The sequence below is a fragment of the Pelmatolapia mariae genome, linkage group LG16_19 (assembly GCF_036321145.2).
Source record: "Pelmatolapia mariae isolate MD_Pm_ZW linkage group LG16_19, Pm_UMD_F_2, whole genome shotgun sequence".
NCBI lineage: Eukaryota > Metazoa > Chordata > Actinopteri > Cichliformes > Cichlidae > Pelmatolapia > Pelmatolapia mariae.
In genome coordinates this window covers 8,430,423-8,443,986 of record NC_086241.1, presented here as the reverse complement: position 1 = coordinate 8,443,986, position 13,564 = coordinate 8,430,423, and the positions used below count along the sequence as shown (strand labels likewise).

Below are 13,564 nucleotides of genomic sequence, written 5' to 3'. Positions count from 1 at the left end.
ATGAAATCTGCAATCAGTCATGCAAGCTACATTAAGTAAAGTTAGAACAGAAGAGATTGATTCAGAACTTTCTGCACCTTACCATTTTCTTAAAGTAGAAATTAACTTTTTTTAGAGCAACTTACCACGAAACCCAAAAACTGTAAATCAAAACAAATTGCTGCATTCTGTTTTACACAAGTTGCATTTGAGTTGAACATTTTGTCAAATAGGTTAGACTTTGGTTAAGAGCTTGGTTTTGAAGCTTCTTATCCTCTGGGAACAGGTAGATGTCAACTCCATAAAAATGTGTTGCACAGCTTCAAATGTGTACTTGAGTTCTTTGGGAAACTCCATGTTGAGCCCATAAAGTAGGCCAAACAGGTAGGCAAAGGCAGTGGGAAGGTCTGGCAGATCATCAAGAATAATGTCCTCTTCCAGAACAATGGCAGTGTTGATCACTGTGGACTGCGAGTTGGGTCCCACGTAGTCCTCCATAACAGTGAGGATGCCCACCGTAACACCTCGGGTTATCCTCTCAACTGGATCTGTATCCTATGCAAAACAAAAAAACAGTACATATAAGTCTCTGAAAACCAAAACTGACGATTGAGTAGATTTGCATGCTCACCAGACATGTTAAGAAGAGTTTGGTCTCGTCGTCGCGAACAAATATCGGTAACCCTTCCAAACTGATGGTTCGCCGATGCTGGACTATGTTTGAGACCTAAAACAAGGAAATCAAATAAGACTCAGTCTCATTTATAAACCTACCATTTTGTTTTTAAAACACATTAAGTGTTGTTGCTAAAAATACAGCCTTAAGAAATAAGATGTTGAAATTAGTTATTCCAGATACTTGCTCATGGTTTTGTCAATTCTTTAAAGTAATTTTGATGTGCAACAAATGTAGCACACTTATTACAACATTTATAACAAAAAGTGCCATGAGCGGGATAAGAGTTGAACTGTCTGTCATGACCTGCCATCTGCCAAACACACAGCACTGCTTGTTAGCTTATAATCCCATTCAGGACACACTTTCTGAAAACTAACAATTTTTACGTCAATTTAGTAAATATTTAATAAAGTATCTTTCATTACAGTGGGAACTTCAGGTTCCTCATAAACCAGACACAAATACATTTTTATATATTACCTGTTCATCAAACTTCTGCAACAGGGAATCCATGTCATTGCGGAAAGCAGCTTTTCTAACTCGATACAGCTTAATCAGCCGAAGTGAGTAAGTGTCAAGCGCAGTCATGAAGGTCCCCATGAGATCCTTGGTGGTAATGCGTGAGAATTCCGCACAAATCTACAAAGCAACAAAAAAATATAGAAGAAAACTTTTAAAGGTACATTATATAAAAATGACATTGTTTTCAAATTTGGTTAAAACAGCTTAATTTCAAAACATTTAGTTAGTCTCGGTTGATCTATTGGTCAGGTCTTGATTGGATTTTTTTTTCTCTTTTAGTGGTAGTACAAATTCTAACTGACACATTTTAGGAAAAAAAAGGAACAAGTCTATAGAATACATAATTAAATGTTGATTAGACAAAATAATGGTTTCAATTGTTACAGGATGCATTGCAGAAAAGAAATAAATCAATAAATTGTATTTTAAATTCATTGCAAAAATTTCATTAATTTTATAGTTATGTAGGAATGAAGTAAGAATAACATCCTGTGGTCAAATTTGGATACTTTCACAACACGCAAGTGACTTTCTCAATCCTGTTCTGTGCGTTTCATGGCTGTTGCCTGCTAAGGGTCAGCACCAAAAGATTCTAGATGCCCAGTGAAGACGAGTCATTGCGGCGACCGTGGTTCAGGGGGTTGGGAAGCTCATCTGTAAACGGAAGGATGCTGGTTCTGTCCCCCAGCTCTCTCTGTCCTGGTCGTTGTGTCCTTGGGCAAGACCCTTTACCCTACCACCTACTGGTGTTGGCCAGAGTGGCCAATGGTGCGATATGGCAGCGTCGCTTCTGTCAGTCTACCTCAGGGCAGCTGTGGCTATAACTGTGGTTTCCCTGCACCGATGTGTGAATGTGAGAGTGAATGAGTAGTGGAATTGTAAAGCGCTTTGGGTGCCCAGCAAAGAGCGAAATAAATGCAATCCACTGTTATACACAGTAAGTTGACAAGTAAATAGATTTCACTTCAATAGAGTTGTTGGTAATACCAAAATTAGCTTCATATTTTTAGAGCCAACAATTTTTTTATATTTTACTATTAGCATTGTTAGCTCAACGGTAGCCTTCAACCTTTTCTACAAGACATTGCAGTGATACAAACAGATGCTTGTCAAGGGCACAAGAAATGGAGCTCGCGTTCATTTACTCACCCAGACAAGTTTCGAAGCATTTGGAGTTGTTCAGAAGAAATTTTAAAGGTCCTATATCATGTAAAATCACCTTTTTGGAGCTTTTAAACACATTTTAATGTTATTTCCTTATATTAAAAACCCTCCAGAGTGGTTTTTGGCTTAATTCAGGCATTTCTTAGTTGTCTCAGTGAATCCTTTCCCCATAACCGTGGCTCAGCTCTCTCCTGCAAAATGACTGACTCGTAACATTGGGATTAAAATTTCTTTCTAACAACCCCAAATGCCTTGAAATTTGTCTGGGTGAGTAAATGAATGTTTTCCATTCTAGAAATAAGACCACACTGAAAAAAGGAAGTTTTCCTTTAAATATTTAAGAGATTATCTTACCTGTTCTTTCAAGAAGAGAGCTGGCCATCTGAGCTGCATTTCCTTGACCAAGGGCTGCATCTCCACAACTTCTTTCCTCCTGAGAGAGAATGTGATGTCCATCTTTTGGGTGATGAGTGCCATGTTCTTATCCCTCTTCTTCATTTCATCTTCCAAAATGCATCTTTCATTTTCAAGAGACTCATCATTGTAGTTTTCTGGGGCATCAGGGATAAAGTTGACTTCACCTCGCTTTGGTTTCTTTAAGGAAAATCTATTTGATCCACTGTCATCTTCTTCCCCTCTTCTTTTTCGATTGACTGCAACTTCACTACATCCAGCTTGACTTAGCTTGGAACGGTAGTTGCCAAGCTTGAACTTAATGCTTGTTGCCCAACCATCATATCCTGTGCCATTGCCGGGCTCTTTGAGGCAGGGATGTTTAGAAACTAGCTCCTGGGCAACAGATGTTATTTCATTCTTGTCAGGGTAGGCTTTGATTGCAAACATTTCTTGTGCCAGCTTGTCTAGAATTTCCATCTTGATGTCTCTTGTTACACTTAAATTTGCCCCTGCTTTCTCATATACCTCATTGCCCTTGCGAAGTTTTAACTCTACATCATAGGAAAAGATTGGGATAGGAAATGGATTTGGCCACTGTGAAGTGCTACGCATGTAGGTATGGGTTGATGAGGATGGGCTTAAAGAAGATGCTGAACTCACACTGGCTGTATCAATAGATGAGATGGCGCTATGATCAGATGGAGTCTGTGGTGGCGAGGCTGATGCATTTTCCTCCCAAATGAGGTGCAACACTGCCCGTCCAGCGGGTAGCTCATTAATATCCATCAGGTTGCAAAGTGCGTTCCCAAAATCTGGGTCTTCATATTGTATTGCAAAGTCACCTTCAAGTCCAAGCTTTGCTTGTAGTTCATCTTGAAGCTGCTTCACAGATTCTGGAACAGTGGACAGTTGGATTTTTCTGATAAGTTTTGGACTGACATGGACTCGCAGTAACAGGGCCTGTGAAGACAAACCAAAAAAAGGGCGCAATTCTAAATAATTAACAAATTCAAAGTAATCAACTGAAAACTATTTAAGAATAATACATACCATCACTTTCAATGCAGGAGGCACGTAACAGGTGTCACCATCAGTTGTCCAGCTACGCAGTATTCAGCTAAAGGGTGGTAATCATTCAAATCTTCTGGGTCAAGTATTTCCAGATCTTTGTAGCTGCTGTCAAGCCGATATGATCTGTAATGTTCCATAAACCAAGAGGAGAGCTTTGTAGCAACAAATGACACTTTCCCAGAGTCTACCAAAATGTTCAGTATCTTGTAGAACTCAGGCAGTCCACTCAGTTGTCCTGATGAAATGATCATGCCTTTAACATACTGGGTCCCATACAGATAAACACATTTAGCAAATGACACAGCTTTTACATGTGGATATTTCAGTTTCAAGCACTTCTGAAGAGTTTCATTCAAGAAACAGATGTCAACTGTGTCAATATTATCAACATGCAGACTTGGTTTAAAAAGACTGTGACCATCTAAGAAGTATGCCATCATTTGTTGATGCTTCGAAGAAAGTGTTAGTAGTATATTCTTAAAGCATTGGACATCATGCACAGTTTTCTTGAAAAAGTTGTGCTTAGATTCAAATCGAATAGTCCACAAATCAACTAAGGGACCAAAACAACGCACAAGATGACTATAATGTTCAATATAGTGGTGTTTTGGCTTCAAATTAAAATCAGGAAAAGTCTCTGTCAGTAGTCGTCGATGATCCAATATTTTGGTGTCCAAGTATGACAATATTTCTTCTGATAGAGTTGTCGAGACAACAATCTCAACAAGCTCCTTAAGGTCCATCAATATTTCCCATGATGGCTCATGTTCTGGTATACGGGTCCCAATGATAAAAGGCAGCAAACGCAGAAGTGTCCAGTTTTCATGTCCATTGCCACTCACTCTTCCTGTTCCAAAACTGGCTTTTGTAATTTGTTGTGGCTTGTTGAGCTTATCAGAGAATTTATATGGAAATGATTTTATACGTTTGTTTAGTCCTTCAAATGTGATAAAACCCTTTCTGATTAAATCTTGAAGACACAAACACAATTCCACAGGGACAACACCTTCAAAGAAATCATGTAATATATCTGGAGGAAATCCAGTGACTGGATGAAAATAGGACAACGCACTTAAGGCACAGGAACCTTTGACACCACACACACTTTGTCTTTGACCAACCTCAAGCTCTTCTAGAAAAATGTTATGCTGTTCCACAGTTCTTAATGGAAATTCTGTAGGATCAAGAGTTGCAATCTGATGTTTATCAATACTACAAAATCGACAAAACTTGTCGACATTAAAGGACTCCAAAAAGCCTGCAAGGCTGTGAGCCCCAAGGTTATCTGCACAGACACAAAATACAGTTCCCTTTAAAAAATTATTTAAAGATTCAACGTACACCCCTGTGCTTTCAAGACATTTTAAATCCTCAATGAGTGGATAAAGAAAAGCATCATACCCAAACTGTTTAACGTCCACACTTTTACCAAGAAGAGCAAGCTGTATTGAGGGCAATGTAGAACGAAACCTTGCAGATAAGTTGAGTACAACCCAATAAACGGCAGTTATTTTATGAATTTTTCTAGATGTTCCTAAAGGGTTGCATATTTCAAAGTCGTCAATATACAAAGCTAAACTAATGCAAGTATCTTGCAATCCTAAAAGCTTGTTGTTTTTGAAATACTGCCCATCTCTAAATGATCTGTAACCTTCACTAATTTCTTTATCAAATGCTAACTTTTCAAAGAAACTTTTCTCTTTCAATAAGTTCTCCAAGACTTGGTTTACTGAGACATAAACAAATGTATTTCTAGTTCTCGCTTTGTAGGTGTACTCTTTAGGCTCAATTACATGAAAATTATTCTTGAAATAAAAATTTCTCTTGTAATCAGTAGATAATGCACCTTTTGGTTCTGTTGAGATAATTAATGGGTTGGTTTTGAAAAGTGCATCATTTATATTTTTAATTACGTCATCATCTGCCTCAATGTTCTGTTCAGCAAGCACCTCTTTGATTCTTTGAAATGAATGAACCTGAGAAAATTTTAAAATGTCACTAATTTCCTCAATAATTCTCTGCAAAGCACTTTTAGAAACATGTAACAATGTTTGCATGCATAGAAAAAGTCTAGCTATTTTATGTTCAAGACATTGGTAATCTACAAACTCATTGTCCTGTTTATCACTTGATGCTACACCTGAACCACTTGGTAATGTCTCTGCCTCCTGAGAGGTATTTAAGGATTCATCAGGGAAGCTACTTTCACTAGGACATGCATCTGCATGAGAAATCAGTCTAATACAGTTTTTTATATCTTTTGAGTTTTTGTGCTTTCTGCTTGTGTGTGACGTAAAGGTTGATAAATTGTTGGTAACATAGTCACATTTTTGGAAAGGACAGGATACAGTCTGATGTTTTTTTAAGTGCCTTAAAATATGTGAAATAAATGTATGCTGTGAACAGTTCTCCTTAAATTCACAAAAATCACAAAAAAATGTTGAGATCTCCTGCCTTTTCTTAGCCCTGTTGTGTGATCTGCTGAGGTGAGACTTCAATGCCCCTCGTGTCCTAAACGAACAGACGCAGTCACTGTAAACACAGGGCAAATGAAATCCTCTTCTATGTCGTAGCTGGTGATGCCTTAAGAGTACTTCTTGGCTTGAACAGACAAAAGAGCAGAACTGGCACTGCATACAAAAACTATAATGAGAAGAGAGGAGAGGACAGTGTCAACAATTCAAAAGAAACCTGAATTAATCTCAAATTACCAAAGTTACATTACCTGATTAAGTGTTTGGGGGCAGAGGGAGGCGCTCCTGTTCTGATTCCTCTCCTTACCAACTCTCCATCAATCCCTCACAAATCAGGACAAGCAAGCAGTGGTCTGGAGTTGGCTTTTAATTCTCTAAATAAATAAAAATAGCAATTAGTTTTAAAATAAAATACCAGCTTCCTGACATTACTTAAGAATGTTTTTCTCCTGTCCTAATTGTTTTGGCTCAGTAAAGTGAGCTGATTCTGCCTTGTAAAATGCCATGTAAAATAGAGTAAAACAAATACTCTATTTGTCTTACAAAACATACATTACATCAAATGTTTAATTTATTTAATTCATTATTAACAAATTGTATTCTACATGGAATGCACCAGCAGTGTACTGGGATGTATTATGTATGCCAAGGATAATTTTGTGTGATTGGTTTTACAACTTAGAGTGACAAACACTGGATTGAGAGTATGAGTGGGATAAAACTCCTGAAGCATCTGTTTAAATTATCAGTGCATTTATTAATGATGCTCCATAAATAAACCAAAACAATGTTGTTTTGTGCGTAACAAAAAGCTCACAATTGTGCAGTCAAAATGTAAACTAAAAGATGCTGAGCATAATAACAAAGACAGATTTCGCAGCTGCTCTGTTTCCAAGTTCTACTGCACAACTGACAGCCTGGAGTCTGAAATCCTCTTTGTAACCGTGTCTCTTACAGGTGCCATTTATGGTCCTTATACACATAATACGGTAATATTACGTTGAAGAGGAGTAGTATCACCCTGCGAGGCTCCTCGGTAGCCGTAATGCTCCAACAATCCATCAAGCAATGCAGCTTCATAGCTTAGCAAAGTCGTACCAAAACATTTTTTGACAGATTTTTTAAGCTGTGTACCACATAAAATTGGTTCGCGGTCAGTAAGCACAACCAGAATTCATACATAAGGCGCACTGTCGACTTTTGAGAAAATGTAAGGATTTTAGGCCGTGCGTCAAGGCTTTAGCCCGGTTAGCTCGTTAGAGCCGCCCAGCTCCACGCATGCCGTGATCCGCGGTAACTAGTTAACGGAGATTTTCCCCTTTAATGCAGTTAAGGCATTAACTTTACGCTGACAGCACTAAAATAGTAATCTTCAAATGTTTTCTTTTTACCGACCAGCTCCTCTTTGATAGCTGCCGTGTCCATCTTGTTGCCTGCAGGTGAAGCGATGGGGGAGGGGGAGTTGTGTCAGTGAAGGAGAGAGCCGAGGCGGAGTAACGTTGTGTAGAGACAAAACTGGACGAAAGAGAGGCAAAGTTGCCGCTCCACAAGTATAATTATAATTTAACATAGACTATATCGATATAAACGATATTGTTACATCTCATATCTCGTATAAAAATATATAAATATATTTAGAAACTCCATATGTCGTCCGGTCCTAATCACTCGTTCATCTGTTTTGTTCCAGCTTCATTACTGGATGCATAGTTCTAATGCATCTGTGTTTTTTAAGTTATTTAAAGTCTGTTTGATATGACTCTTGCAGACTCTAGTAGGCCTTCGTATTTAAAATACCCTCATATTTACAGCTCTGTAGCTGCTTCTCTGATCTTCCTCTCCCTCCTGTTTGTGTGTTTAGTGGAGACTCCACCACCCGGTACACACAGAAACTAAAGCACACATTTTATTGGCTAAAAGTGATTAGAACAAATTAAACGACATGGCAGCAGGCGCCCCCGAAATTTATTTATTTGTAAATAGCAGCAAGGGGGGGTTGCCGCCGTTGGTCATGAGTGAGACAGCCTATTTTGTTTCGTTCGGTGGTATGGCGGCCACAGACTGCACTTCATGAAATACACATAGGGGGTGTCGCGGAGGCTTGTCAGATATGAGCGCGCCTCTTTAGTAGCGATGTTTGTCGGATTTTCATTGTTTTGTGACATGGCACATAGTTTGTGGCATGGAATCTTAAATGATATAGTAAACACATACCCATAAGCCACGAGGCTTCTTAGCCTAGAAAGTAATGCTATGCTATGTTTCGGAAAAATACGAAGAACTTCAGTTGTGATATTTCTAAAAGACAAATTGAGACTGTTCAAACATATACTGTCTGATATAATAAAAGAAACATTACTTGCCTTTAGAAAGTTGAGATGAACGATCTATCCAGCTCCTGGTATAAAAAGCCTCACGTTCTCATAAGGCAGACAGCCAGGTGGCTTTCAGTCCTTGCAAAAGCGCAAAGTAGACCCCGCATTATCCAAAAATATGAGATGCGCATGCGTGCTAAGGCACAGAAAGGCGCCAACAGCTTCAACTCATGTAAAACTTGAATTCATTCATTTTGCCAGCAATAAATTTCATCTGAGACCAACTTTTGCTCCAAAACGTTAAAGGATTAGTTGAAACCCTTAATGTATTTAAGTTTATGGGGCAACTCAACTTTTATTGTTGAATTGTGAAAGAAATGACTGTAAGCTCAACAATTGCAAGTTTGATTTTTTACAGTGTATGGTTGTCCACCTTTAGTTCCTGATTTACTTTTTTGAGCCCATATTTCAAGCCTGTTACCATATCTGAGTCATTCCCTGAAAAATCAGTCACTGCCAGTTACCAGATTGTCTTTTATTTTAGTATATTTGATGAAGCCATCCACACTTTTACCTTCATAGAAACATTAACATTTTTCAAAAAACTGTAATCAATACTAATAGTAAATCAGTAAATTCTTAAGCACATTTTTCTTTAACCAGCTCTGAGCATCAGAGTTTAGAGGGAATAAGGCAAACACTGGTACCCTGGATGTTTGATCTGTTTTCTTATAAACTTAAAAAGTCAATTCAGGCTCATCCTTAGAGGCTTGTATCACTTGTGTGGGATAGATGGTTGCTCAGAACAAGTTGGAGCAAATTAAAGGTCATCTCGTTACCATCTTCTAACTGTGATTTCTTCTATGCAAAAATAAATTTGGTCATGTTAATAAAACAACTTTGGGCCCTGAAGAAGTTTTATTAAAAACCCTGAAGGACCTGGATCACAGACTTTGGTTTCATGTTGTGACACTTGGAGATGATCTGAAATTGCTTGCATGTCTATTTTTTGCATGTATAAAGTTATCAGGGCTCAAAGGTTCCTCACATCTTGTGAGGTCTTGTAGCTTGGTTATGAAACTGTAATCCTCTGCAACTCTTTGACAAGACTATTCTATAAAAATGAGAGCTCAAACTGAGATTGTTCTACTTTTTAAAACTATCACACTGGTTTTCTTTCACCTATTTCTTGGGGTTTTAACATTTTTTGCAACAGCAGTGACATGACCGTGACATTCACTCCAAACTGAACTATACTTATACATTTATGTACTATTCAGCCCTCTCTAAAATTATTTCTGCCTGGGTAAAGCCTTACTTCCTCATAACTGCCACAACCTTCACCTCCACCGCTGTTGGTTTAGTGCAGGGGTGGAGGAGGAGGATGGTGGCGGTTGCTCTGTCGTACAGCTACCATCCCTGAGAGAAAACGGGTTTGGGCTCGTGCCAGAGGAGAGTGCAATCAAGCATTTCTGATTTTTAATTAAAGCAAATGATTGCCGAGCTCTCTGCTCTGCATGTCTTTTTTATCAATCAATCATGATAAGCGTTCAACGGCGCTTTGTGTGTGAGTCACGGTGTCCTACCTCCAAAAAAAAAAAAAAAAAAGCAGCATTTAAGAAGAGACAGAGCACATCGCTGAACAGGTTTGGACATCCTCATCCTGCATTCGAAGCAGGGAGTTATCAGATTAATTAAGTTTCCATGTTGAGGTTTAGAAGAATAGTGTTGGAGATAAAAGTACACATGTGAGTTGGATTGTCTTCTTTGTGCATTTCGATGAGTGGACTGCATGAAAACAGAGTATACGCCCCCAGCAGTGCGATTTCACGTGAGAAAAGTGAGCGATGTTATTCCCGGCTGTGGCTATATTAGGAAATAACGCTCGAGGCGTGTCATTAGTTACGGGCACGGCGTACCACAAAATCAACCTTACTTCTCTCTGAGTTTCCATGGCAATTTCCATTCCAGCGTCGTTTAAAAAACAAGAAAGAAAGAAAGAAATCCTGTCCCTTTTAACACAACGCACACGTTCAGTTGTTCTTTGATGAAAACAAAACATCACCGGCCTCTCAGAGGGCTCAAAAGCTGACCTCTGACCCCACAATTTGACGCACCGCCTCAGGGGTCAGGGATGAATGAGGTGTGACGACGAGACAAAGCAGGAGGGCAGGAAGGAGGTGAGGACGTGCACGATGGACGGGGCTGAAAGGTTCCTGCGTTAGCTCAGCGGTGGATGTAACGTCAGCTCATGTGTGCTGCTTTTTAAGGATAAACTGAGCTTTATTTATTCTTAACCTCTGAAGTAATAGTCGAGAACTCAACTTGAACTCGCTGGTTCTTCCCGCGCCGCAGTGCTTTGATCAGTTTCATCAGAAAAGGTTAGTTTAGTCGCTCTTCATACAGGAGTCATGTTGGCCAGTTGGAGAGATGACAGCAGGTCAGGGTTAACAAGCTAAATCCCACTGATGTTAACAAGCTGTGCCATACACTCTGCGTAGTCCTTTCCCATAAATATTTACATGAAAACGCTGCATTGGTTAGTGCTGTTCAATGAAAGGATACATCAACATGGCCGCCAGCTGGACACGGGCCTCCTGACGCATTTAAGTCTATGAAAGACGTCCAAATACAAGTCAGTTTGTTACAAATGCTATGATTTATCATAAAAAGCATTTAATTACATTTGTAATGTATGTTTTTATAGCAATGTTGTTAGTACTGCAATGGTTCATTGTTTAAAAATAATTTCTGAACTGTTCCTTTTTTTGATAAATTTCTATAAAAATGAGTGTAAACTATAAAAAGTGATGGGTTTATGCCATTATTTAGACTAGTTTACTGTTCTGTCAATGTCTGCAGATGAGTCATTTTGTCTGTTCTCCTCAGTAATACACATCTAACACTGGTTCACACATTAACGCATACAGTACATACACCATTTTCACATCTTTCTGATGAATTACTTCAGTAAAAAATTCTGTTTAGATAATAATATGTAAAGATTGTAAGCCTTAGTGTCACATTTTTGTATTTTGCAGGAAATTTAATACGAGTCTTTGACACACATATCATTCCACAAGCTGACAGAGACAAACTGACAGTAAAAAAGTATATGATTCGTTACATAAATAGTGAATAGTGCTTTCAGTGATAGTATTTTGATAGCTGTAATTGGGAATCAGAGACATAGAACCTTAAAAAGAAAGCTAGCAGGACACCCTCAGTAGCTAAAATAAGCTACATGGCAAAAACAGCAGCTAATGGAAATCGTGTGTAATTATGTGTGTATCTCTTGCATTGCTATAATAAGATCCTGCTATGTTACCTTGTACTCTGCGTATAAAAGAAGAGGCTAAAAGGAGTAATTGAGGATCTCTTTAACATCAGTTAAAAGCATGTTTATGCATCTCTAATCATGAAAGGAATCACTGAGGAAACGGCAAGCACAAGTAGTTTACAAAGCATATATAATTTTTGTTTGTTTGTTTGTTTGTTTTAAATCTATGCAAGACAGAAAACTATTAAACACCTGATAAACTAAAAACGGGAATCATAGATAATAGACAAAACAAGTGAAAGACAATAATAAAATGTTAATAGGCAGGGGGACCATATAAAAGTGCTTTAAGAAGTATTTGAAGGAGATTTTATTCATTTGTGAGGCTGATCTCAGACAATGCCAAAAGCTGAGGAATGCTAAACTGGTTTGAAAACAGCAGAATCTCTTTCTGGGAAGCCTGTATGTACTTTTCAGAGAAGCAGCAGCTGATTTTGTGTCTGTTTCAAATACTGTACCTGTCAATCACAACTCTGTATTATAGCTCTGACAGCCTCGCTCCCATCTCCTGTCATCTGCCTGCTAGGATTAATTCATGAGGTGTGACGCATGCCATCGTGCGGGCCGACTGTGAGCACGAGTTCACAAACAACCTGACTGATGGCAGTTCAAATACAGAACGTCAGCACATCACCTGACAAGGTATTAAACCCACTCTGGGCTCTTAAATTACCCGAGGCATTTAAATTATGAGGAGGTTATTGTTGCTGCGATGTTCCAAGTATGGCTGCTGGATGAGACATTTCTGAGAGTCTAACAAAGAAGCATTTCTCATCACTGGCTCGTAGATGGTATGGGAATGTATTATTTGCAAGGATGAGACGATCTGTGGAAATGATGAGGCTGCAGTGAAGATTTTAAGATGTAAAGCAGCAGCAGTGATGTGTGAAGGATGAAGGGAACTGCAGAGGAGTCAGACAGGCATACTGTGAAAGTACAGCAGGATATGTACTGTAAAACATGTGTGTGTGTGTGTGTGTGTGTGTGTGTGTGTGTGTGTGTGTGTGTGTGTGTGTGTGTGTGTGTGTGTGTGATATCATAATGTTTTGATAGTGTGTGATGTCCTGAGCAATCATGCAGCAGTCTAGCGGTTGGCTTTGGCAGCAGAGATTAGCGTCTGTGCAGAAGGAAACTATTTTCTAATCATGTGGTGAGCGCCAAAGTCCTGTTTACAGACACACTCCTATATGCTTAATCTCAGCGACGAGCGAATCTTTCGGCAGGCGGACACCTCGCATTCCTCCATTCAACATAACCAGAGCCATGCGGGGAGCTTGGAGGGCGATTAGACAGAATTAGCGTGCTGACGGATTGATGAATGGAACAGCAGATAGCCACTGTCCACCAATGCAGAGAATACTGACAAAAAGTGAAGTTACTAAAAAGAAGAAATGAGTAAAACATATGTATGAAAATGTAAGATGCTGTTAAAAAGACATAGAAAGTCAGTTTTGAGTTCAATGTTGACATTTTTCTTTACCAATTCAGGATTAAGATTTTGTAATTACATTTCGTGAAACTCCAATTTTGAATTAAATATGAAGTAGGTTAAAAGTAAGGTCCTTACATGAATGTTTCCATGCTATGCATAGTAAATAAATATGTCAGTGGTATGTTTTAAAAG

The 13,564-nt window shown here is 38.8% G+C and overlaps 1 protein-coding gene across 2 annotated transcripts; it reads right to left on the bottom strand.

The window, feature by feature from the left end:
* Positions 1 to 208: 208 nt before the first annotated feature.
* On the bottom strand, positions 209 to 6,163 carry LOC134645945 (uncharacterized). 2 transcript variants are annotated; one of them, XM_063499584.1, is made up of 6 exons: positions 6,138 to 6,163; positions 3,791 to 3,934; positions 2,699 to 3,700; positions 1,139 to 1,297; positions 611 to 706; positions 209 to 534 (listed from the first exon to the last, which is right to left on the bottom strand). In XM_063499584.1, the coding sequence occupies exons 2-6, from the start codon at positions 3,791 to 3,793 to the stop codon at positions 214 to 216; spliced, it is 1,581 nt and encodes a 526-aa protein (XP_063355654.1). In that variant the 5' UTR covers positions 3,794 to 3,934; positions 6,138 to 6,163; the 3' UTR covers positions 209 to 213. The 2 variants fall into 2 exon arrangements, with proteins under 2 accessions (XP_063355654.1, XP_063355653.1); XM_063499583.1 differs by lacking the exon at positions 6,138 to 6,163 and having other exon boundaries at positions 3,791 to 3,957.
* Between the last annotated feature and the right edge of the window lie 7,401 nt (positions 6,164 to 13,564).